Source organism: Ursus americanus, chromosome 26 (assembly GCF_024610735.1).
Source record: "Ursus americanus isolate L20-20 chromosome 26, mUrsAme1.1.p, whole genome shotgun sequence".
Classification (NCBI taxonomy): Eukaryota; Metazoa; Chordata; class Mammalia; order Carnivora; family Ursidae; genus Ursus; species Ursus americanus.
In genome coordinates, this window is record NC_142152.1 from 12784862 (window position 1) to 12808746 (window position 23885).

The window sequence follows — 23885 nt, forward strand, 5'->3', positions numbered from 1 at the left end:
ACATTTCATGCAGGTTAATTGCCATGCGAGATGGTGTTCATGAGTTAATTTTGACCAGCCACTATTTTCTAGGAATTTCATAATATAGATATGTTCTGATTCTATCCCATTCAAAAACTTCAGAATAAAATATTGGGCATTGGTTAAAGCTAAGGCAAGAATTGATCAAATGTGTCTAATAGCATTTTCATTCAACAAGCTGTCATTGATGTTGGAGATACTTAAAAGACCTGTTGTTTCTGTGGTCTTAGGGTCATTGTGACTCAAGCGGTAGCTAAAATCAGTCCAATGCAACAAGAGTTTCAAGAACAGCAGCAGAAAAATGATGACTTAACCGAATGGAACAAGAAGGAGCATATTTCCAAGAAGACCTCTCTATCCTTAGAGTAGAAATTTCCCTTCAAGATGACAAGTGGTTCAAACCCTTCAGGATCTTACTTGCCCTCAAAAACAAGGTGAGTCATGGATAGAAGATGCCAAGTGGTAACTATCCAGAGGGAAAAGGAGGGTCTCTATTATTAACTTAGGCTAAAGGGAGATATTACTCTTCCCACAGATGTTCCAAAATAGATGACAACTACTTGAAGAAATTGAATGAGGACTTAAAGCTAAGGAAGCAGGAACTGCTAGAGATGTTAAAACCTCTTGAAGATAAGAACAATCTCTTATTCCAGAAGTTGATGTCTAACTTGGAGGAAAAACAAAGGAGGTAAGGGCTCTCTACTCAGGGTTTCCTAGAGGGGAAAAGGCTGGAGAACTTTAATCCAGAGGATTAACAATGATTATTTACATTTTAAAAAAAGGTTTAGACATTTAGCTATAGTAGATAAAGAATTTGTAACCAAATCAGTGGCAAATAATCCTTTGTTTTCTTTTAGTAAAATTAAATATGACTCAGCCCTCATATCAAGGGGCTACAGTTACTACTCTTCTTCCCTAGGATGCCCACCCAGGAAACAGAGAGCCTTTAGTATTTCAGTCTATCATGGTTGCACTGATAGCTCCTTATTCATGTTTGTGGAATCACTTTAGGATGGATGACTCTGTTCTTCCCAAGCCAAGCAGTGAAATAAAAAAAATCTTCTGGACTCCAAGGAGTCCTCTGGATTTAGGGTCTGGCTTCTCTAAATATACTAAGCAGATAAAGTTGCAACTCTTATCTAGGGCACTCACTGTTCTTGGGATCCACCAACTCTGTTTGATAATCTTACCTTAATGGGTCTACCTTCATCCTCTCCCCTTACTGTAAGATAATCTCACCTTACTGGGTCTACCTTCATCTTCTCCCCTTACTGTAAGCATCTCAGGGAGCTCAGACTTTTGGAGAACAAAAGCCAGGCAGAAAGTTGTGGTCAAGCACCAGCTGCTTACAATGCAGAAACAAACTTCTCTTAGGGCAAGAGAACACAAAGGTTCGCTTCTCTACTTAAAATTAAGGAGGAAAAAGTATGATAAGCATAAACATAAATTAATGCCTTTAAAAATAAAGAGTCTTTGACTTACTTGGTATTGATTCAGATTTTGTTAGAAACTTCTTGAGGCTTTGTATGTTAGGAGCTACCATGAGGGTATAAGGGATTATCCCAGCTAAATCAAATGTCTTTCATACAGAGAAGCAATACAAACAGAGATGGAGTAGGGCATAATTCTGGGATTTATGCTGAAGACAACAGATTCTTTGACCTCCTTCTTCACAGGGGCAAAATCATCCTTTCTACTTCAAAAGCCATATACCAAAACATTTTTCTGAAGGGGTGAAGAAGAGCCTCATTGCCTGCTGGAGACCTAAGTTTTGAGCATTATTGAACACAGAATTCATTATAAAGCACACGGCTGAGGCAAATGTTGATTGGGGATGAAATCATCCTATAGAGACCTTCTATATCCAAAAGGAATTCTGTAACTCCTGTAATTTTTAGCACCCATCTCATTCCCATGGTAGCGTACATTCTGACTGCTTACAGAATATTAATATTACTCTTTAGGAAGTATTATGTTTTGTGATGTCTTTCTCTTCCTTCCAGTCTGCAGATCATGAGGCAGATCATGGCAGGGAAGGCGAGTGAAGAATCCTCAGTCATGGAGCTCATTAAGGAAGCAGAGGAGATGAAACAGAATCTGGTAAGAGGTTGGTGGGCACTCCAAGGAATGGACTCCTGAACAGGGCTCAATTGAATTGCTATCATCAGATGTGGAAGGAAAGACAGAGAGCTCCTCTCTAGCATGTAAGGCTCCGATGCTCATATCTCCTTGATCTAGAAAGGAGTCAGATGAAATGTTGGGCAGACACAGGACTAACTAGCAAAAATTCTATTTCTTTGACTTTTAAAAACTTTTCATCTAGGGGTTAGTAATATAAGCATATTAACCCTTCACATTTCATAAAGAATAGAAAATACCAAAGTAAAATAAAAGAAATAGTTTGCTCTGGGAGACTCATAAGATTTTTAAAAACCAACAAGGTAAAGGATCTTAAAAATTAGAAATTAATGGTCTGCGCCCCAGAGAGATTGCCATATGCTCAGAACATCTTAAGTGTTGTGTGAGGAACTCATTTCTGTTGATATCGTATTATAATTACCATAATTATAGTTATTATTCAAAATTGTTATTATTTTTGTACTATCGTCATCATCAGACTCATCTCTCATGTTCCTGGATTTTGGGCTAGACCTATTTATTGCCTTCCTCTATGGTTTGCTATATACCTGCATCCCCATCCCTTTCCCCTAATTACTTAATAATTTCTTCCAACTTCACTTTAATGACTGGACAAACACGTTTCTGTTTGTTTGGTTTTCTCCCCCTCCAACAGGAAAGGAAAAACAAGATGCTTCGGAAGGAAATGGAGATGCTATGGAACAAGGTGTGCCTCTAAGGATCTCTTGATAGTATTGTCTTACAGCCCCTAATGCAAAGACCTTCTCTTTCCTCTTGTCCCCATTCTCATTTTGTCATGTCCCTACTTCCACCCATGCCTCATTCCAATCCATCCTTTGCACAGCAGCCAAAGTGATACTTTTGAAACAATCAAATCATGTCACTTTCCTTATGGAAACCATTTATAGCTGCTCCTTATTGTGGCAAAAAAATGGCTGTTGCCTACCTCTCTCCTCTCAAAGTCCTCTCCTTACTTTCTATGCAACCACCACACTGGCCTCCTTGTGGATTCTCAAACATACCAAGACCTTTCCTTCCTCAAGGCTTTTGTTCTTGCTTTATCCCTGGCCTGTAATACTATTTTCTTTTGATTGGCTCATTGTCATCCTTCAGGTCTCTGCTTAAATGTCACTTTTCAGGGAGGACCTCCTTGTTTACTCCATCTAAAATAGGGCACCCCTCCCCTACTTTCTATTTTAGAACTCTGTTCATGTCCTCCATAGCATTCTTTGTAATTAAGCTTATTATTTTCACTTTTTTATTATTATTATTTTACTTGTTTCTTGTCTCCCTGACCCCCTCTGGAATACAACCTCCTCCAGTTTCTTGATTGCTTTGTTCATCTCTGAATCCCTAGCATGTAGCACAATGCTTGGAACATAGTAGACAATCAATAACTGTAAGTTGAATGAATGAATGTATGAATATATAATTCTAATTCTCCTATGATTTTGCAACAATCACTTCATTGTTTAAAATACAACAGTAGGGCCTTTTGCTGGGAAACCATGTAGGGGGTGGAAATTGCTTTGTGGACTAAGTCCTTGAGATCCGTGTGCTTCTTCAGAGGCTATAAAGCTAGAAGAACAGATTGTGTCTTGCGATATAAACAGTGTGTGGTGTGATCTCTGTTTTTTTCATCTGACCTTTCCACAAATCATCAGGATACCATCAAGCCCTGCATCTTGACCTGAGATCTGCTCCCACTTCTCTGAGGCAGCTACAGATCAGTTCTATGAATTGCCAGTTTTAGTTCTTGAGTTTTTGAGTCCTTGTGATAGGAAATGTGCCAGCACAATTCCTCTATCAAAATCCAGCTTCTCCAAAACTCCCAAAAGATTTTTTGTTAGAGATGTCCCCATACATTAGCTTGTGATGGGCTTTCCCTACCCATAATTTTAGACAGCAATGGAGAGAGAAGAACAGTAGGCCTCGTGGTTAAGAACATAGGCTTCTGAGTCCACAAGATCTGGTTCAAACTCCAGCTCTGTACTCTTCTAAACAAATAGCTTCTTGAAATCTCTTTTCTCATTTATAAAATGGAAATAACAATAGTCCTATGACGATTAAACAAGAAAGTTGATAATAGAGTATTGTAAATCAGTAGAGTACTGAGTAAGTAGCTCACAGTAGTGATGGCATATAATAAGGGTACAGTTAATAGGTTTTATTATTGTAAGCCACACTTGAGACCAAATGGAAGGTCTTGTTCCATTTTGAATCCCATTTGGTAGCATACTTTTCATGTCGAACCCTGACAGGTTGCTGACTGGCAGAAACCAAAAGCCTTGACTTAGGTTGGTTTTCCACTTCCCTCACTAATTCCCACTAATTTAAAGCTTTGCCAAAATGTCTCTCTACAGACATTCGACACAGAAGAACTCGGTGGCCAACAGAAAGCACCGCAGATAAAAAACAAAGCAGACTTGCAGGACGGGAAGGCAAGTGGATTATACAGTATTTAGAATTTCAAGGTTGTTGATGCCACATTGCTGGAAACAGCCTGTTGACAATCAGGGCTAATTTGGGTAGGCAGACAGTTAGGATTTGGGCCTTTAGGTTATGCTGGATTTACTGTCTGCTGAGACATTGCTCTTCTTTTCTGGGACCTGCTATTTCTTTAGCTCTCTTCTTTTATCCCAGGTTCCCAAAACCCCCTCATCACCTAGGAAGACCAGAAATGAACTGGAGACATCATGTGCAGAGAAAGTGAAGGAGAAAAGGAAGGTAGTGTGATCTTTCTGAATGGGAGTAGCTTTTAGAGCTGACAATTTAAACATTTTAAAGTAGCAGTAACCTGTCTAAATTACAATGTGCTTCTGAACTGATACAAATTTATAGGAGATCTGGTTCCCTTGGGGTATTATATTTGAGTCAGAATGACGCTGCAAGTTTCTGGGAAGTCATGTTAGTGAGGGCAAAGTAGGAGAAACTATACCAACAATGACAACTCCACAATAACTATGTGATGTCAAAATAATAACTGATTTATTTTGAACATTTATTTACATTATTATGCTTGTATCTAATCTCCCCAATACAAACTTATTCATAGAAAATGATTCTATTCATTTAGCTTTTGCTTTTGGAGCATGGATTCTACAGGTGAGACCCCGCTAAAGGGACTAAAGTGTTGAAACCAATTTATTAGTGAATCTATGACACTAAAGTGTTTGTAGTGTATTGAGAACACTGATTTCTGATCTCAATTTACTTTGTCACCCAGAGGCTCTTTCTTCCACCAGGAAAAGCAACAGAGGAAAATGGAATGGGTCAGGTACCAGGAACAAGCCAACATCCCTCAGGTACTAAGACCTTTCAAGGTTGGACATGGGATACAATTTCATTCAGGCAATATCAAGTCTTTTAGTTTCATAATATTCATCCCAATTCCCTCACCTGGATTACCAATTATCCTGCTAAAAGAAAATGTTTCATGGGGAGATAGCTGCAGAGACCTGTCTCCAGCTTCACCTTGAAAAACTTAAACACCTTTTTCCCCCTATAGTCTTGATTTTGTTCTATTTGAAATGGGGAAGAATCACAAATACTATCTGCCCAACTTTAAAGACTGAACATGATGTGATGATATTAAACTTCTGAGTAAAAAAGATCAGGTTACAGGAGCTTTAGAGAAGCCAGTACTATATGAGTAGTTTTGAAAATGTTGTCTTGTAGAATGACTTTAATGGCAAAGTGATTGAGCTGAGAATTGAAGCCTTGAAGAACTACCAGAAGGCCAATGACCTGAAATTATCCCTATACTTACAGCAGAATTTGGAACCAAAGCAAGCATATTTTAATCTTCCTGGGTCCCGAGGTAGGTGGAGTATCATAGGTACACAGTTTGAGGTTTTATTTTATTTTATAGTGAAAATTCCCTTACTTATGAAGTGATCAACACAACGGCTGGCACACCGTACGTTAAATGGTAGTAGTGATCTAATAAATTTTATCGCTGTCATTACTGTTACTCAGAGCTCTTGTAAGGATTCCTCTGGAGGAAATGAAATTTTCTTTTGTAAAGACTAAGTTACATATTAGGTACTTGGTATACGTAGTTGGTACAAGGTTGGCACCTGATAAAATATTAGTTTCCTCCCCACTTGCACCCCTTTCTTAGGAATTATTGTAGCTTGATCTCATGAATCTTGTTGGAATAGACTCTGCTACTTCAGAACAGACGGCCAAAGAGATAGACTTCTGACAATGCTCGTGAGTTTCACCAATCCAGATATTCCTCTGAGATTTTCAGCATTTCCCCCCAAGGAATTTATGACATCATTAGAGGAAATTGTATAGTTTACCATAAAAAAATAAAGGAATGGCTTCTGAGGGGCAGAAGAAAGAGTTCTTAAATTTTCAGGGATCTATGAATCTGAACTCGATTTTAAAGAAAACGCATGCAATGAGAAATCATGGTTAGGGAATGAAAATTTTTATCAGTAACAGTGTCAGTATGTATATCTCTCATTTCTTTTTTTTTTAGATTTTTAAAAAAATTTATTCATTTGAGAGAGAGAGAGCAAGAGCTTGAGTGAGCACGAATGGCGGGGAGAGAGGGGGAGAAGCAGTCTTCCTGCCGGGCAGTTAGCACAATACAGGCTCCATCCCAAGACCCAGGGATCATGACCTGAGCCGAAGGCAGGCAGACCCTTAACCAACTGAGCCACCCAGGTGCCCCTGTATATCTCTAATTTCTTCTCAATCGTATTCCATAAAGGGCTTGAACAGCTGATAAAATCACACACAGCACGTAAGAATAAATAAACAGATGAGTAAATCAAGCCAAAGGGAAAATAAGTTGAAGCCAGGTAAATACATGAAAATGTGTAATGAAAGTACTATATAGTTGGTAGAAGCAGGCTTCAAACTTGGTTCTGGATTTCCCAGGAAAAGAAACATGGATTTACGGTGTCCACAAAATAACAATAAATGAAATTGCTCCAGAAATACAGCTTTTACTAATACTGAGACCAGAGAGACTCCTGGACATTCTATATGTGTTATAGTAGCTTATGCCCTCAATAATATTTCTAAAATGAATTCAGAATCTAAATTTTCTAGGCTGTTTCTTATCTTTTTGTTGGCACAATCTAATCAAAATATTAATTTGAAATTTTTAAGAAGCAATGGGTTAGTTCAAGATGATTTGGTCCAGGTACATAGCACTGTCAGTCTGACTTGACTCATATATAAAATTTACAAAATCTAGAAGGCTGGATCAACTACCCATCCTTTAGCCAATGTTCCACTTATGTTTTTTCTTTTTCTTTTTTTCTTTTTTTAAAGATTTTATATTTAAGTAAACTCTACACTCAGTGTGGGGCTCGAACTCATGACCCGGAGATCAAGAGCCACATGCTGTATGGACTGAGCCAGCCATGTGCCTCCCACTTATATTTTTTCTTTTTCTGTTGTTTTGATTAGAATTGGATAGCAGAAAGCTTGAGATTATCTTCTCACATAAAAACCTAGAACACAATCAGAAGCAATAATAAGTCATTAAGTTATAAATTAAAAAGCTGGAGGAGAGGAGCGTACAAGGAGGACAGATCCTTGTTTTGCTTTGTTTAAAATTAGCCGAAGGTCATCTCGAGGGATCTTAGAGTAAGGAGTTAAAAATCTTTTAGCTCCAGATTCAAATCCGGTCAAGATTAGTAAATAGTGAAGGGTTCCATTCGATTCAATCACCTTAGGAGATTTCTTTTTTCCCTTGCTTGCAGAACATTGGATCTTTGAAATTTGGACAAGGACAGCCCACAGATCAGTACTCTGTTTTCTCTTCTCTCTTCTTATGCTTCTGGAGAATTAAATGATAGGGCACTAAATTTCCAGTTAACCACCAATGAAAGTAGCCACAGGCATGTGTGACCCACTGTTCCTGGGCTTTATTGATTGTGCATTTACTGAACACTGATTTTAGGCCAGTTTCATTTTCTAGCACACACATATACAAAATCTTTGGGTTTGTTTGAGCCTAAGTGGATCTGAAATCTTAGTCTCGGATTTTGGTTATGTTGACCTATTTGTTTGACTGTTGAAAAGAAAACAAAAGAAACATTAGTTTTCTTCACAGAGGGATTTTTAAAGTAATTGTGTTAAGATATCATTACCAACAGTCATGATAGGGAGGCACTTTTGTGGTGCTCATGTTTCCCAACTTCTGTGTCACTTGGTCTGTTGTTTTCAATATATTCTTTTTAGATCGACTTCTTCAATTTCTTAAATGCATTCCTGGGAAATAAAATTAATAGTACTGTTTTCAATGAAAAACCAATATAGCTTTCTATAATCGAAAGTAAACTTAATAAGGATACTGAAAAACAAAATTTTAATGTTTCAACCAGATGTTAAAGCCTGAGGTCTGTTTTATCTTTATTAGGAAGTGAGATTAGCAAGATGTAGGGAGTTTTAAAGAAAACCAGCAGCAAACGGAAACTTTCTCCTTGAGGTCATCAAATTTGAAGAATTGAAAAGGGAGTAATTTTCTCACTGTGATTTACATAGTGTTTAATGCTGTGTTGTAGCACCTCCTAAATTTATCTTGGTTGCCGTTCAAAATCATCTTCCCATCAAATTTTTGGAAACAGTATTAATGGAAAAAACATTGGATTTAGAGTCAGATATATGAGTTGCAGGCCTTATTCTGAAGCTAAACAGTTAAATGACCTGGGAAAGTCATTTAGTTTTGTTTTGTCTTTGCCTAAAACAATCAAAACATATTATAGAGCATGTTGAAAGCATGTGGTTTTGTGTAATGCTCACGATGACTCTATAGGGTAGGTATCATAAAACAAGAAACTCCTCAGAGAAGCCAGCTTCTGATTCTGTATCCAGAGCTCACCTCCTAGAATGTGCAGAAAATGGCCGTTTTAAAGTATGGGCTGTCTTAACTCTTCCGCCTCTAAAGGCTATGATTTAAATCCAAACTTATCACTGTTTATGTATAATCCTCCCATGAATACTCATACTCCCTAAGGGTAATTTGGTCAGTAATAAAACAGTTCAAAATGGGTTGACAGTTTGTAATTCTGCATTTATCCCAGTAGGTGGCACCAATCACATCCAGGCTTCTAGTCCACAAATAGTGGTAATTCAGGAACCCTGATATACTGTGGGAGAGATTGGTCTTCTATTACCTTTAAGACAAAATGTGCTACATTAAAAACAAAATTATTGATGTTTTCTGCCGTGCTCTGTTGCACTGAGGTTGATTACTGGCAGCCTTAGTGAGACCTGACTAAACTCCGTATTCTGCTGTACAATCCTTACCTGTTATTCTACTCCTTGAACTACAGTTCCCTCCATTACAAAAACATCCACTGTCCACTTCCTTCACAATCCCTGTCTAATGCTGTTTCTTTCGACCACAGATAAATCAGGTAATTGGGACACTGATTTTTAAAATGAGTTGAGCAATTATACAAGGTGGTGATTTTTTTTGAAATTTAAGTACTTAAAAATGTTCCTAGATATGGTTCATTTTCCTCTAGTCTCAAAAGAATTGAATTTCACAAACCTGTCTTAAAGGATGAAATGTAGTTTTGGACATACCTCCCAGCAAATCCAGGTACAGGTCCTTCTGTTCTGGACGTTTCCAAGTAAAGGAAAGTTTTCTCCCACTGTTCTTGGCCAAGAATCCTTCCTCCCACATCAACTGTCGTGTGTGCTGGTTGGCTGTGTTGCAGTGGTGTGAACTATTTCATTGGCAAAACACACTCCTGTGTTAGTATTAGTTTGTTACACTTTAAGCAATCCCTACTTGCCAGTTCTCTTGAGGCCCTGGTTATAGCATTACCATTGTCAGTCTAATCTGTTTGGCATACTGCCTCACCTAGTCTCATAGAAGAGGAAAACATTTTATACTGCGTGAGTGCCTTCTGGGGATGGGGCCCCATTTGAAGGGATTTACTTTCTCACCGGTGTAAAATTACAGTTTGACCCAGGCTGTGTAACAAACCTTCCCTGGCTTCTGTAGACTCAAGAGAACAGTTTGTGGCCTTTGGCATCCACCTATCTTAGAGAGTACAGGCAAGAGGTAATCTTTAAATTCAGCTGAATTTCCCATCATGCCTGCTGGTAGTTTAAAGAAGTTTATCTTCGGATCTTCGTGGTAACTGACGATAAGACATTTGATTCTGACACTTCTTTTTTCCTTCTTCCCCCCCTCCCCCCACCAAGCTCATACTCTTGGCATTTTCTTGAGCTTTTTTGAGAAGAAGCTGACGGTTGGATGTGAATATTTTGCTACACTTATAAATTCAGATGAAAGCCCAGTGAGGTGGGAAATGAATACTCTTGAGACCTTATTTATTCTCTAACTCCCTCCATTCTCAAAGCAAGGCATTCTTCCTGGCTTTAACCTCTACTTCACTTTAGCATGACTCTTGCTGATGGCTGAAGTATACTCCAGTAGATGCTGCTGAAAGGAAAATAATAGTATTAAGTTAAAAGGCTGAAAGGCAGGGGCGGAAACCCAGTTAGCTCGAATCTGGGTCCTTGATAAATAGTAATGCTCTCAAATATGGGTTTTTTAAAGCTTTGAGGCAACCTGAACCTTTTGAATGTCAAAGTTAGGTTTATGGTATAGTAGTACTATGTAATAGTTACTATAGTAACTAAGAGAAGGTTATGAAGTTAATTTCTGAACTAAGTCATATTTTTACTTCCTGTAAAACCCCACAGAGGGACACCTGGGTGGCTTAGTTGGTTAGGCATCTGCCTTAGGCTCAGGTCATCATCCCAGGATCCAGGGTCCTTGCTCAGCGAGGAGGAGCCTGCTTCTCTCTCTGCCTGCTGCTCGCCCTGCTTGTGCTCTCTCTCTCTCTGAGACAAATAAATAAAATCTTTAAAAAGAATAAATAAATAAAACCCCACAGAAGTCCAGGGGAGAATAAAATTCTTCTTTCCTAAATATAAATTCTGAAGGTTGAAAAAAATAAACTGTACCTTTTTTAATATTATGATTATTTCAGTGAGTGACAACAGCTTCCAAACTTTTTTATATTACACACTTAGGAAATTCAGCAGCATTATTAGGATAGGGTTTTCATATTTAACAAATAGAAAGAGGATGCTTGGTTATATTTGAATTGGAGATAGTTAACTATTTAGTATAAGTATGTCCCAAACATTTCATGGAACATACTTATACCAAAAATTATTTGGTTTTTATTGAAATCCAAATTTAACTGGGTGTGCTGGCAATCCTAACCTGGGACAGACTCACTACGGAGCCTGTTTAGCACCCGCCAATTCTTCCTTTTCCCCTTTATATTGGCTCCCTTCTCCTTCTGTATCTCAGCCTATGCCTGTCATTCTCTCTGCCTCCCCTTTTTTGTCCCCACTCCCAGCTTTATCTTTTTTTTGTGCTCTCTACTATCCACAGTTGGCTATTTTCATGGAGTATGTATCTGCGTTACCTGAGGGTGTATACATATGAATATGATTTATCATCCCATTTCTTCATTTAAAAGTTGTATTAAAAGTACAGTTTTGTAGGTTCTCAAACAAAATTTTCTACTTGCATATAACCCTCAAATGATTTTCTTCTGCCTGTGAGACATGAGCTCTTAGCAGAGAAAGTTTTGCCACTCCAACTTTAAAAATACTGCTTGAAGTTATCTTCTAAAACAAGTTAGAAAATCCATATTAATACTAATACCAGAGTCATTCCTACAGTGATGCAATGATACGGTATGTAATGTGTGATGAATGTTAGTCACTTTGCAACTCAAAATAAAACCAGGTTTGGTTTTGGTTTTTTTCCCTCAAAGAAAGCTTTCATTTTCCTAATGTTTCCCACCAGGTACTATAAGTACTACAACTACAGGCAGAATAACTACCAGCAAAAATGAATCTAATGTGGTAAGAATTACTTTCATTTTCAAAATTATTTTAAAGGCTTGCATAGATAGTGGGTGTAGATTTTTGGAATTTATTTATTTGTTTAAAGATTTATTTATTTATTTCAGAGAAAGTGGGGGGAGGGGCAGAAGGAGAGGGAGAGAGAGAATCCCCAACAGACTCCTTGCTTAGTGTGGAACCCTACCTAGGGCTGGATCCCATGACCTAAGATCATGACCCGATCTGAAATCAAGAGTCAGCTGCTCAACAAACTGAGCCACCCAGGTGCCCCTGGAATTCATTTTATTTATTTTCTTTTTTAAAAAGATTTTATTTATTTGAGAGAGAAAGAGCATGAGCAGGGGGGAGAGGCAGGGGCAGAGGGAGAAGCAGGCTTCCCACTGAGCAAGGAGCCCGATTCAGGACTCTGTCCCAGGACCCCGGGATCATGACCTGAGCCAAAGGCAGATGGTCAACCGACTGAGCCGCCCGGGTGCCTCTGGAATTTATTTTTTAACGTACATTCTAATTTGATATTTTTAGGGGATCTGCAAAGTGAGTGCCAGGGCATTTGATGTTTTAGCTGTTTTTTGTTTTTTTTCCTCCCTTATATTGTAGAGAATTCTGGGATCAAAGACCCACACAGAACAACAAGGAACTAAAGGAAGTCAGTTTGATGATATAGGAGGGAGGCTCTTGTATCTGAGGTCACTGCCAGATGAAGCTCTGAAGGATTAGAAGGCTTTCACTCCATTTGCTTTGGACAGATTTGAAGTCTAGGCACAGCCATTTGTGTTAATTAAAATCTCTCAAACCTTTGCTTTCGTGCTGTTTACCATGTCCCCACCAAATTGGGTGGAATGCAGGTTAGATCCTTGACCTAAGTATGTCAGGACTTTAGTCATTTAGGGATTGTAAAACAGTCTCTGATTATTTTGATAGCTCTTGATTTTGAAATGACTAGATTCAAACTGCACTGTATATTGTTAACAAGTCCATAAAACCCTGTTCCTTTCCACCTCTGAATGTTTTATTCTGGGCAGATCCATCACTAGCATATAAGCAAAAGTAGGTACAAAATAAGGAAAATAATATGCCATACAGTTCTCTTACTCTCTCACCTACCATGCCCACCTGCCCTGATGATTCTGTCTCCTAGTTATCTTTTCTTTGAATACCTCCTATCTTCCTACCTTCAACCTACCACTGTTTTAGTTCAGGCCCTCTTTCCTGCCTAGATTACCACAGCCTCTTAATTGGTTTCCCCACTTCTAGTCCCTCGAACCCATCTTTTACAGCACCCGAAGGGGTGCTTTTCTAAAAGAGAAATGAGATCATGTCTCTCCCCTCCTGGTTTTCCACTGACTTTGGTATAAAGTCCAAACTCCTTCACAGACTGTATAATGATCTGCCTCTTGCCTATGTCCCCAGTCTCCTCTTTCACTGTATTGCCCTTTGCTCATGTATACTACATTGAGCTCAACAGACCTATTTACAATTCCCCTGATACATCTTGAGCTCTATTATCTCCATGCCTCTGCACAAAGTTGATTCTTCTCTCCTTGCCTGTTTGCACATTATCATTTGTCGTTAGGGCTGAGTTTGGTGCCCTTCTGCTATCCCAGTGATTCTCAGTCCTAACTCTTATACTAGAATCTCCTTGGGAGCTTTTGAAAATACCAATCGACTGGGCCCCTCCCTTAGATCATTTAAATCAAGATCTCTTAAGGATAGGACAAGAGGATCTGTATTTTTTAAAAGCTCTTCCAGAAATTCTTATGCACAGCCAGGTTTGAGAATCACTGTTCCAGGCTCTCTTGCCTTTATCAAACACTTAATGAATTATATTGCAATTTCTTATTTGTTTACCCAGCTATCTCTCTCACCAGATTGTGAACTCTTTGAGGCCCAGGACTATGTCTTGTTTGACCACCTAACACAGTACCTGGGATTAGATAGAGGCTCAGATATTGCATAAGGCTTCAGACAGTTATTTGCAGAGTCCCAGGGTCTCTTGATACCTTGTCTTGTGTCAGTTTGGATCATACTGTAGTCCCTGAGATCTTCAGATCTTTTCTTTACTCTAAGTTGTCATTAATTTCCCATATCGTGTCAATATGGGCAAAGCTGGTTTGTTACAAAACATTTCCTGGTCTATAGGAATTCCTTGTATGTTCTGGTAATGAGCAAAGTAAGCCAACCAATTAAAAATTTTCTTTCCCCCAAGGTTAATTTAAATCTGTAAAGGTGTATTTAAAAATATAATTTTGGACTTGAAAAGGTTTACATGAAATCACAGAATTTGGGTATTAGAAGGAATTTTAAATAAGTATGAATTTCTTTCATTTTTACAGAAGAGGAAACTGGAGTCCAGATTTGTTGAAAGGGTATCCAAAGTCCCACAGTTAATTGAGGATGTTAACAGTTAGGCTGGTTACCAGAGTGTAGCTATTCTTACTGCCAGTTCATATTCCAGTCTAATTCATACCTTTCCTTTCTTGACCACAAGAATAACAGGTTCAGCAGCCCTGACATGATTAGTTTCATATTCTCCCAAATGAGTTAGCTGAGTATGTAATCCATGTTCTGTTTCAAGAAAGCCACTTCTGTACTTATTCAGTCCTTGTACGCTTCAGCATTCCTGAGAGACTTTCCAAGTCATTTGGATTAGACAGAGCAATGAGAACAAAAGTCAAGAATATAAAATCTGACCTTACACTGACTTATTTAAGTCATTTAATTTCAGGGTCTTAGATTCCCAATTTTAAAATTGGATTAAAAGAGTACCATTCAAATGTTTTAAAATCATATGTGTGTTTTTTGTTTGGCATTCAATAGGTTTAGATGAGTATCTGACCTTTCCTCCGTATTTTCTTCATTGAGTAAGGCATGAAATAAACTAGTTGCTAGGACAGATCTGTAACTACTTAGAAAAAGAATCATTTGCTATCTCCAAAGTATTGAAATGGTATGTTTACTATCAGTCAGGCTTATCATCTTTCCCTCCAATGCTCCAAATCTTTCAGTTTCTTCAAAACATGAAATGGAAATATCGTTTTATCTTACTTTGTCTGTAAGACTTCTTACTGGACTCTGACTTGCACTTACATGGCAGTGCAAAGTTATCATCTGGGTTGACTGGTTATTTGTGGGTATCTTCATTTTGATAAATCCAGGATATAGACCTCAGCTTTGTGGGTACAAATTTATTTGGTCAAATTACCCAACAGATCAGAGATGCATTTAAGCTACTCAAACTCCCAGAAGAATCACTGATAAACCAAATTAATTTAAATTGCGCAGATGGCTATACCTTCCAAGGTGGTTGGAATATGACTATATGCAGATAGGCCATTCCCATTTCAGAATCAAATTATTAGGGAAGCTGAATTAGCAATCAGAAAGTATTGGTAGAATTGAAACATGATTACAGTTTTATGTACCCTCATAATATTCCAATTATGTTTCTCTGAGAATAAAACCTCTGATCCTTAACTGTACTTGGGAGATACTTTTCAGTCTTAACCTCAAGTGTGGAAAACTTTGTCCCATTAGCAATACATTTACAAGCCATAATGTTGGGTAGTACTATTTTTGTAGCTACTCTTATTTATTTTACCTTGACTTCTGAGCTATTCAGGGAATATTTGCTAACATTTCACCTCCAAAAGGGAGAGGGAGAAGCAGACCCCTGCTGAGCTTGATCGTAAGTCCCAGAGATTATGACCTGAGCCGAAGGCAGAGCCACTTAACTGACTGAGCCACTCAGGCACACTGGGGCTATCTTTTCTTGGCTTGTGTATACTGAGTCCTAAAACCTGAAGGCCTTGTAGACAGAGCCCCTTTACAAAATCAAGTAGCTTCTAGACACTTAATGCTACTTTTCCATTTAACAAATCTCTCTCCTTTTTCTTACCTAATAATTCCTTCCTCTTCTATCAATTACTGTCCTCCACCTCTATGGACTACCCTTTCTTTGAATTAAGGAGGGAGGAAAACCAGTGCTTTCTTTAGAAATCAAACATTTCCCCTCCTTGCTTCCTTCTTTTATTGGATAAGCAGACATATAAATAAGTGGTGATCTTGTGTAAATCGTCATGACACGCTGGGAAGTGCTTCTCTATCTTCTGAATATTAACAGAAGACAATGTGGGTGGTATTAAAGGTATAAATTAGAGCCCTCAGAAAAGAATAACATCTGAAGTGATGGTGGAGAGAGATAGGAGTCTATAAGAAGGGTTGAAGAACTAACTACTGGTCTATCAAGGCACTAGCCTTACATATGGTATCTAGATCCATCCTCCTTTGGTCTTAGCCATTTTGTAGGGGTCAAATGATCTTCATGCTCTGGATGAGTATATGACTGAGGACTAACCAATCAGGGCAACTTTCCTTAGTAAGTGGGGACATGATTTAGCTCAATGGTTCTCAACTTTTGGTTTCAGGACCTCTTTGCACCCTTAAAAATTATTGAGGACTCCCAAGAACTTTTAAGTAGGTCATATCTATCAATATTTACCATATTAATTTTTTTTTTTAAGAGAGAGAGAGCAGTGGGTGGGGGAAAAGGGTGAGGGAAAGAGAGAATCTTAGGCAGGCTCCATGCCCCGTGCTAAGGCCTGACACAGGGCTTGATCTCACGACCCTGAGATCAAGACCTGAGCTGAAATCAAGAGTCGGATGCTTAACCAACCGAGCCACGCAGGCACCCCCAAAACTTTAATATAAAAATATATAAACACACGTTCTATTAGCTGTCAGAGTGATGATATCATTATATATAATTTAGCCTCTGTAAAAATTCCACCATATCTAATGAGAAAATGAGAGTGGAAAGACAAATAATGCCTTAATATTAGTACGAAAATATTTCTGACCTTGATGACTCTCAAGAAAGGGTCTTAGGGTCTCCAGGTATCTCCAAACAAACTTGAAAACTACTGATCTAAACTATGGCTTAGAGAAGACAATACCAACTTTGCCACCAGGTAGAGAGAATCAATATAAGTCAGTCAACAAAGGAGAAAGCATAGCTGAAAGATTTTGATGACATGGTTTCAGATCCTGAATCTAGCCAACCCTGAACCTATATACATGTCTGGAATTCATAGCTGCATGAGCCTTTTGGCTTAAGCTAGGATCAGTCACTTGTAACCAAATCATCTCATACATCTGGATTTCCAGCTGGGGACCTCAGAGGAAAAGAGTAAGGGTGAGAAAAATACAAAGGACCAGGGCATCAAATTATTCAAGCAGAAATCTGGGCAGCAGAAGTATAATATCAAAAGCCCAAGGAAAAGTTCAAATTTATTTTTATAAACATGGCAGACATTGGAAAACATTGTCCTAATTATTCTCAAATAAGTGCCATCAAATTCCGTGGACAACTGTGGTGGCTCAGCTTCACTAAAAGACAACAAAGGCATCAAAACTAACAGCAAAATGTCACTTTCATTAGTAGGAATGTATAAATTTATCTCACCAGACTTTGAAAAATTCTAACTTAGAAAACTGTCTTTTTTTTTTTTTTTAAGATTTTATTTATTTATTTGACAGAGATAGAGACAGCCAGCGAGAGAGGGAACACAAGCAGGGGGAGTGGGAGAGGAAGAAGCAGGCTCATAGCGGAGGAGCCTGATATGGGGCTCGATCCCATAACGCCAGGATCACGCCCTGAGCCGAAGGCAGATGCTTAACCGCTCTGCCACCCAGGCGCCCCTAGAAAACTGCTTTTGTGGAGAAAAGCATTAGGTCATTTAGTTCAAATATTAAAAATTTCCCTAGTATTCTCTACTATAGAGCTATGTTTTCTCTAAGCATGTGTCTAATTTCTAAATCCCAGCTTTTAAAGAAATCTTTGAACCTTTGTCATTGCCTGTACTGGCTTGAATAGTGCCCCCCCCCCCCCGCCAATTTCAGAATCTCAGAATGTAACCAATTTGGAAATAGGGTCTTTGTAAATATAATTCGTTAAACTGGGATCATACCGGATTATAGTGGGCCCTAAATGGAATGACTGATATCCTTACAAGAAGTGCAAGTGAGAATACATACAGACAAGAAGTCCATGTGATGATGGAGGCAACGATTGGAGTGATGTAGCTACAAGCCATGGAATGCTAAGGATTGCCAGCAACCACTAGAAGCTAGAAAGAGGCAGGGAAGAATTCTTCCCTAGATCCTTCAGAGGGAGCATGGCTTTGCTGACAGCTTAATTTTAGCCTTCTGGACTTCAAACTTCAAGAGAATAAATTTCTGTTGTTTTAAGGCACCTAGTTTGTGATAATTATGGCAGCCCTAGGAACTAATACATTGCGTAACTCAGCCAATCTAAAATTCATCTTGACTATAATCAAGCTTCCTTTGGGGAAAATAATAGGTTAAAATCAACCATAATTTCACCTTGCACCTATTTTTGTTGTTGTGCTGAATACACATAACAAAATTTACTATTTTAACCATTCAATGGCATTAAATATATTCAAAGTGTTGCACCCATTTTTAATTGACTGTTTTAATTGTGGCTGTTAGCCTATCAGGAAAGAGGCAAGAATGGAATAAAATTTAGAGGAAGAATAATTTATTGCCAAATTTGTTCTTGCTCACATCTAATGTCAATGAGGAGGGTCTGAACCCCAGAAAAGCCAGTAAGCTTTTACCTTATACTGAAATTGTAATCAACCACAGGAAAACAAAAGTACTAGGAGGGCTAAGTGTAAACACACAATTATTAGAAAAAATTCAACCTTTACAGTAATTCATTTCTACTGATAAACTTTCATCTTCAAATGAAAAACCTTATGAAACCCAGGTGTTTACCTACTTTTGCTTTAATTTTTAATGTAAACTCCTGTAGTTTTTATTAAAACCTTAAGAATAGAGAGAGTGAATCCGTGGGCACTGCTAATTCTTTACATACAAACTCTTTTTCAATTCTTGTTTTTCCCTTTCCCCCAGTATATTCCTGAGACAATATTCAGGAATGCTACTCTCTTCTTACCTTGGTTTGAAAAATTTTATTATAACGCTTGATTCCAGGATGAATTTTGAAGAAATGTCATACTATAAAACAGGAGTAAAAAAGCATGTGCATACTGCAATATTTATTCAATAACCAGCAGTAAAAGAAAAGTCACATTAGACAGTAAGGTCACCGAGTTTTTGCCATGCAAATTTTGTTACAGCTTGCTAAATTCAGCAAAGATGAATACATTTGAGGAAAATTGTTGGAAAACAAGCACATATTAATAGTTGTTCAGCTTAGTTCCATTAATATTACTTTTTTCAGCAATTTTAGTCGTTCTGGCAAACAAACCTCCATATACTTTAGGGTTAATTCTCAGCTTTCCCAATTAAATTTCACCATTATTACTTTTATAGATATAGAAAGTCCCTTGTTTTATCTTTTTTAATTTTTTACCTCTTTAAAAATTTAAACTCAATTTAATTAACATATAGTGCATTACTAGTTTCAGAGGTAATTTAGTGATTCATTAGTTGCATATAACACCCTATGCTCATTACATTAAGTGCTCTCCTTAATGCCCATCACCAAGTTACCCATCCCCCCACGGACCTCCCCTCCAGCATACCTCAGTTTGTTTCCTATAGTTAAGAGTGAGTCTCTTATGGTTTGTCTAAAGTCGCTTGTTTTCTGTTATTTATTGTAAAACAAAAATATCAGTTTCTTTCCATGAATAATTACAGAATATTCTAAGTTGAGAGGGTGCTTATTTAGACAACCACTTAAAGGGTGCTTATTTAGTCTGCAACTTAAAAACCCCCAGCTTAGTTTATTAGTAGCCAGGTTTAGAATTCTCTCTCTAAAAATTCAAGACATTTTAAAATCATTTCAAATTTGAGGGTGCCGTAGGTAATATAGATTGGAAAGTTAGCAATGTAACCATTTGCTCTTCATCTTTAGTTTGAGATAAACCATTTTCTTGGACATATTTTCACACCTCTCTCTCTTGTATGAAACTACTTAAGAATCTGTTGGCCACCAGGCTTTATGGTGATAGATTATTAAAGGAAGTGGCTTTATGATCTGTCTTCAATTTAAATTTTACAATTTTTTTTTAAATCCCACCTCAATTTCATCCATCATCTCCTTTGTACTCTCATTATTTAAAATGAAATACAAAACAATATGAAATTTTAGAGGACAAGTCCATGTTCCAGTGGCACAATAAAAAACATAACCATCAAATTAACTGAGATTTTAATTGTGTACAAACGATGGTTATACATTTTTGACACTTCGCTTTTCATTCTTACGCTTCCCAGATTTTTACCATGGCCGAGAACAGAAGGGGAAAAAAATGTGTATTTTTTTTTTTTTAATTCAGATGTTGAAAGGGCTAGGAAGAAAGGAATTAAGGAACCGATGTGAAATAGCCACAGGTGATTAATAACACATTTTTGAAAGATATATGAAAGTAAGTGGCAACAAAAGCTATTTTCATGGTAATCTCACGTCCCATAAATACTGAAACGAAACTCAATTGTCGCGGCCTGAGTTCTACTTCCAATTTTGCGATAGTGGTTCAGGGGAGAGGAACATGTTCTTCTCGTTCTCTAAGATTGGTGATTTTCATCTAAAAGAAGAGACCGTGGTGATGAAGCGTAAGGCCACGAAACCAGGGGGCAGCGGGAGGGAGAAAAGCCAGGTATCCCCATTCAAGATGTTCGACTTCGCTTGTGAGGAACGTCATGTGGATCCTAAAGCACAGGAGAAGCGAATCTCCTCCCGCAGGGCGAGCGGACTGAGGAAGCAAGCGGGAAGGTGAGGCGGGACAGGATAACTCCTCTTTCACACGGCGGACTCCCGGTCTTAGCGGCCACTGTTCTGCCACCACGTGTCTTTCTAAGCCACTTCCAAGTGCCCTAGCGCTTTCAGAGGGTCGGCTGGCCGCGCCCCAGGGCTTCGAGGACAGGCCCCGCAGGCGGAGTCCTTTCCTCGTCCTCGTGGGAGAGCGGCTCCGCGACCCGAAGAGCTGCCTCGCGGCTCTAAATAACAACGAGGCGCTGGCTCGGCAGGGGATTGCTTCTGTCTAGTGCTCGGTCGAGGCTGCGTTCGCGTCTCGCGCGCACCCGCTCCGCGTTCTCCAGCCAATCCGGCGCTACTCGCGCGCCCTAGAGCGTTCCTCGGCCCTTTTCGGGCTGGGCCGCCTCCTTCCCGCTCCCAGTACTCCGCAGCCGGGCTCTCACACCTCCCCTCACTCTCCACGAGTTCCACGCCTCGCGGTGTAGCTCCGCCCCAACTCCGAGTCCGCCCCCGCAACCGTCCGAGCGTGTGCACTCCTTTCCCTTCACTCTCCTGCTATCTAGCCGGTCTGGGTGTCGGGCTTTTCACAGCGGTCTGGGTCTCAACGGCCTCACTCGGACGCCTCTGCGCGCTCTCCCCGTGCGGCCGCCGCGGCCCCCACCCGCAGCTAGCAGCCTCCGACCTGGACTCGGGGTCGCGCGCCCTGACTCCGCCCCCCCTCCCTCAGCGGACTCGCGCACTCCCGGCTCGGCCTCTACCCCGCGCAGGCCGCGGAGAGCTTGGCCACCTCCCCCTCCTTCTCTGCTCGCTGCGAGCTCCCCGGACGCTCTCGCTCTCGCGCTCTCCAAGGCGAGCGCGCTCCCGGCCCGCGCGCTCCGGGCTCCGGCTTCTCCCGGCTCCTGTCAGTGCGGTGACTGCGCTGGGAAACATGGCGACCGAGGGAATGATCCTCACTAACCACGATCATCAAATCCGTGTCGGAGTCCTCACAGGTAACCGGGGAAGGAGGTCCGGGACCGCCGCGGCCGCTGTCGCCGACTAGTCTCAGGCTTCTCGCCTGTGGTGACTCTTCTCTGCGGCCTCGGGAGGAGGGAAGGCTGAGGAGGGGGACGGGGGAGGGCGTTTTACAACCGCTGAGAGCTAACGGAGGTTGGGGTGTACCTGCGGGCCCCCCGGGAGCTGGAGCCGGCCCGTGGGATGTCAGGCCCCAGTGCCTTCGCAGCCGAAGTCCCTGGCCCCGGGGGACTGAGGGACCGGTGCGGTGAGCGCTGCGGGGCTCCTTGCTGCCGGTGCAGGCGGCGGGATCCCGGCTCCGCAGCCAGAAGCACGCCGTTCTGACTGGCCGGCGCGCTTCCTCCGCTAATGCTCGTTTCAGAGACGGGGGATTCCCATTTCCACCCCCTCCCTCCCCTCCCCCCCCCCTACCCCGGCGGCCCCGCGCCGCTCTAGCTTTGCTTGCCCAGCCTGGGCACCAGCCGGACCCGACACGGGTGAATATGAGGCGAAACTCTGCTCTGCCTTAGGCTGCCCCCTCGCCAGCGGGGCATTCCCTCAGTCACCCATGGGACACCCCTTGTCTCTCCCGAGAGGTGGGGGATCGCTTGCACCCAGACCTCGGGAAGTGGCTGCATTTCGCCTCTTCGAGCAAAGGGCCCTCTGCCCGCCTCTTCCTTTTCTTGGAGGGTCGGGCTGCACCCTGCGGCTGGGGCTTTTTACTTGAGAGTAGGATTCCCCGACTTGGGGAATCTGTCCTCCTCTCTTCTGGGAACCCCCCCTCTCCGGATGGTCCCAAGGCTTGTGAGGAGCGCACTTTTCCTGGGTCTTGTTTCCCTCCCTCGCAGAAGCTGTGTGTGCTCTGCATGTCTGATTCCGTGGCGTTGTATTTGGGTAATATCCCTCAGTTCGGCGATAGGCAGTTGCTGCAGGGCATGACTTCCGAGATGAATAGCATGCCAATTTGTAGGGGTTTCTGCTGTGGTTCTGTAATTGGGAAGGTTTATGTGTAATTCAGTGGCGAGGTGGTGGTTAAAGAACTATATTTGGAATCTGAGGGCTTAGTTTGGAGTGAAGGAAATCCAAGACACACTGATGTGATTTCGGAAGAAGAAGAGATGTAGACGGGAATCCTTGTGTCTCCCCGGTCCCCCGCCCCTCAGTTCTTAATTTTTTTCTCTTGTCAGATTATGACAGGTTGAGACGGTGCTCGGGAAGGGACTAAATTGAATGAGACTTGCTTTTATTAGGTAGAAAAAAAATCTCTGTCGGTAGATACTGAGTGCTAAGCTTAATTTGGCTGCTGAGTTTTATGAAATGGAGATACCCATGGCACACCTTCCTTCCTTTTAAGTAAAAGGGTTGCCTTGCCGCTGGTATGCTTTCCAGTTGTTAATGATGATTTTTTGAATTTTCCTAATCAGAAGCCGCCCCTGGGATAGAGAAACTAGTCTAAACCAGTTGCAGAGAGGGTAAGCTCCCCCCTCCCCCCAAATCAGATGATACTCTCTTCTTTTGGTGCTGAAACTGTTGCCTTGTCTGAAGATTCAGTTGTCTCAGAATTCTTGGAGTTGACATTGCTGATTTTCAAAGAATCTAATCGCGGGGTGTAAAAATGTATAGCCTGTATCATCCTTCAACTTGCACTTTAAATTCCAGCTGGTTTTGAAAATTATTAATAGAGTAGTAGTAGTGAAGCTTTATAGAAATAAAAGTATTTCAGCTGTTCATGGGAATGAAGGGTCAAAGCTGTTTTAAACCATAGATATTGAACCATATATATATATATATATATGTATATGTATATATATTTCATTTAAGCATTCCCTAATAGTTTTATTTAGTGAATTCATCTTAACCTGGGTCAAGTAACACAGTAGATGCGTATACAGAATGCTTCGAAAGATACCCCCTTTATCTCTATCTCTACAGTCCAATAGGGATAACACTGATGTGCAAACTAAAGAAACAGTGTATGTAATTATTGTGCTACAGTTGTTTAAATAAATTACCTGTGTGTTTGAGTGTTAAATGTGAAAGGAATTCCATTCCAGGATGCATTAGGAACAAATATAACTAACTACCTGAAGGGAGAACTTGGTTCATTTACCAAAGG

At 40.3% G+C, this 23885-nt stretch overlaps 2 protein-coding genes and 1 long non-coding RNA gene across 21 annotated transcripts in view; 2 read left to right on the top strand and 1 right to left on the bottom strand.

The window, feature by feature from the left end:
* Nucleotides 1-9826, bottom strand: part of LOC148107688 (uncharacterized) — a 153121-nt gene extending 143295 nt beyond the window's left edge. Inside the window, exons 1-2 of one of the 2 annotated variants that reach the window (XR_015721792.1) lie at nt 9718-9826; nt 8277-8397 (exon numbers count right to left, since the gene is read on the bottom strand). This is a non-coding gene — a long non-coding RNA (uncharacterized LOC148107688). Of the gene's footprint in view, nt 1-8276; nt 8398-9682 lie in introns of both variants that reach the window. The other variant, XR_015721793.1, reaches the window with a different exon arrangement.
* On the top strand, nt 263-12870 carry CCDC196 (coiled-coil domain containing 196). The gene is made up of 10 exons (XM_045810363.2): nt 263-455; nt 557-709; nt 2025-2121; nt 2816-2866; nt 4524-4601; nt 4804-4887; nt 5406-5465; nt 5839-5980; nt 11972-12030; nt 12628-12870. The coding sequence occupies exons 1-10, from the start codon at nt 406-408 to the stop codon at nt 12745-12747; spliced, it is 894 nt and encodes a 297-aa protein (XP_045666319.2). The 5' UTR covers nt 263-405; the 3' UTR covers nt 12748-12870.
* An 8764-nt stretch (nt 12871-21634) lies between these two features.
* GPHN (gephyrin) overlaps nt 21635-23885 on the top strand; it is a 603483-nt gene continuing 601232 nt past the window's right edge. For 9 of the 18 annotated variants that reach the window (XM_087856030.1, XM_087856032.1, XM_045810532.2 and 6 more), the window contains exon 1: nt 21637-21768. In XM_087856030.1, the coding sequence (XP_087712156.1) occupies nt 21705-21768 (64 nt within the window). In that variant the 5' untranslated portion in view covers nt 21637-21704. Of the gene's footprint in view, nt 21769-23885 lie in introns of all 18 variants that reach the window. The other 9 variants (XM_087856022.1, XM_087856023.1, XM_087856025.1 and 6 more) reach the window with 2 other exon arrangements.

Coding starts and splice junctions, on each gene's coding strand:
- CCDC196 (XM_045810363.2), top strand. CDS start 406: ATGACAAGTGGTTCAAACCCTTCAGGATCTTACTTGCCCTCAAAAACA. Junction 5,466..5,838: donor AACAAGCCAACATCCCTCAG/GTACTAAGACCT, acceptor GTTGTCTTGTAG/AATGACTTTAATGGCAAAGT. Junction 12,031..12,627: donor GCAAAAATGAATCTAATGTG/GTAAGAATTACT, acceptor CTTATATTGTAG/AGAATTCTGGGATCAAAGAC.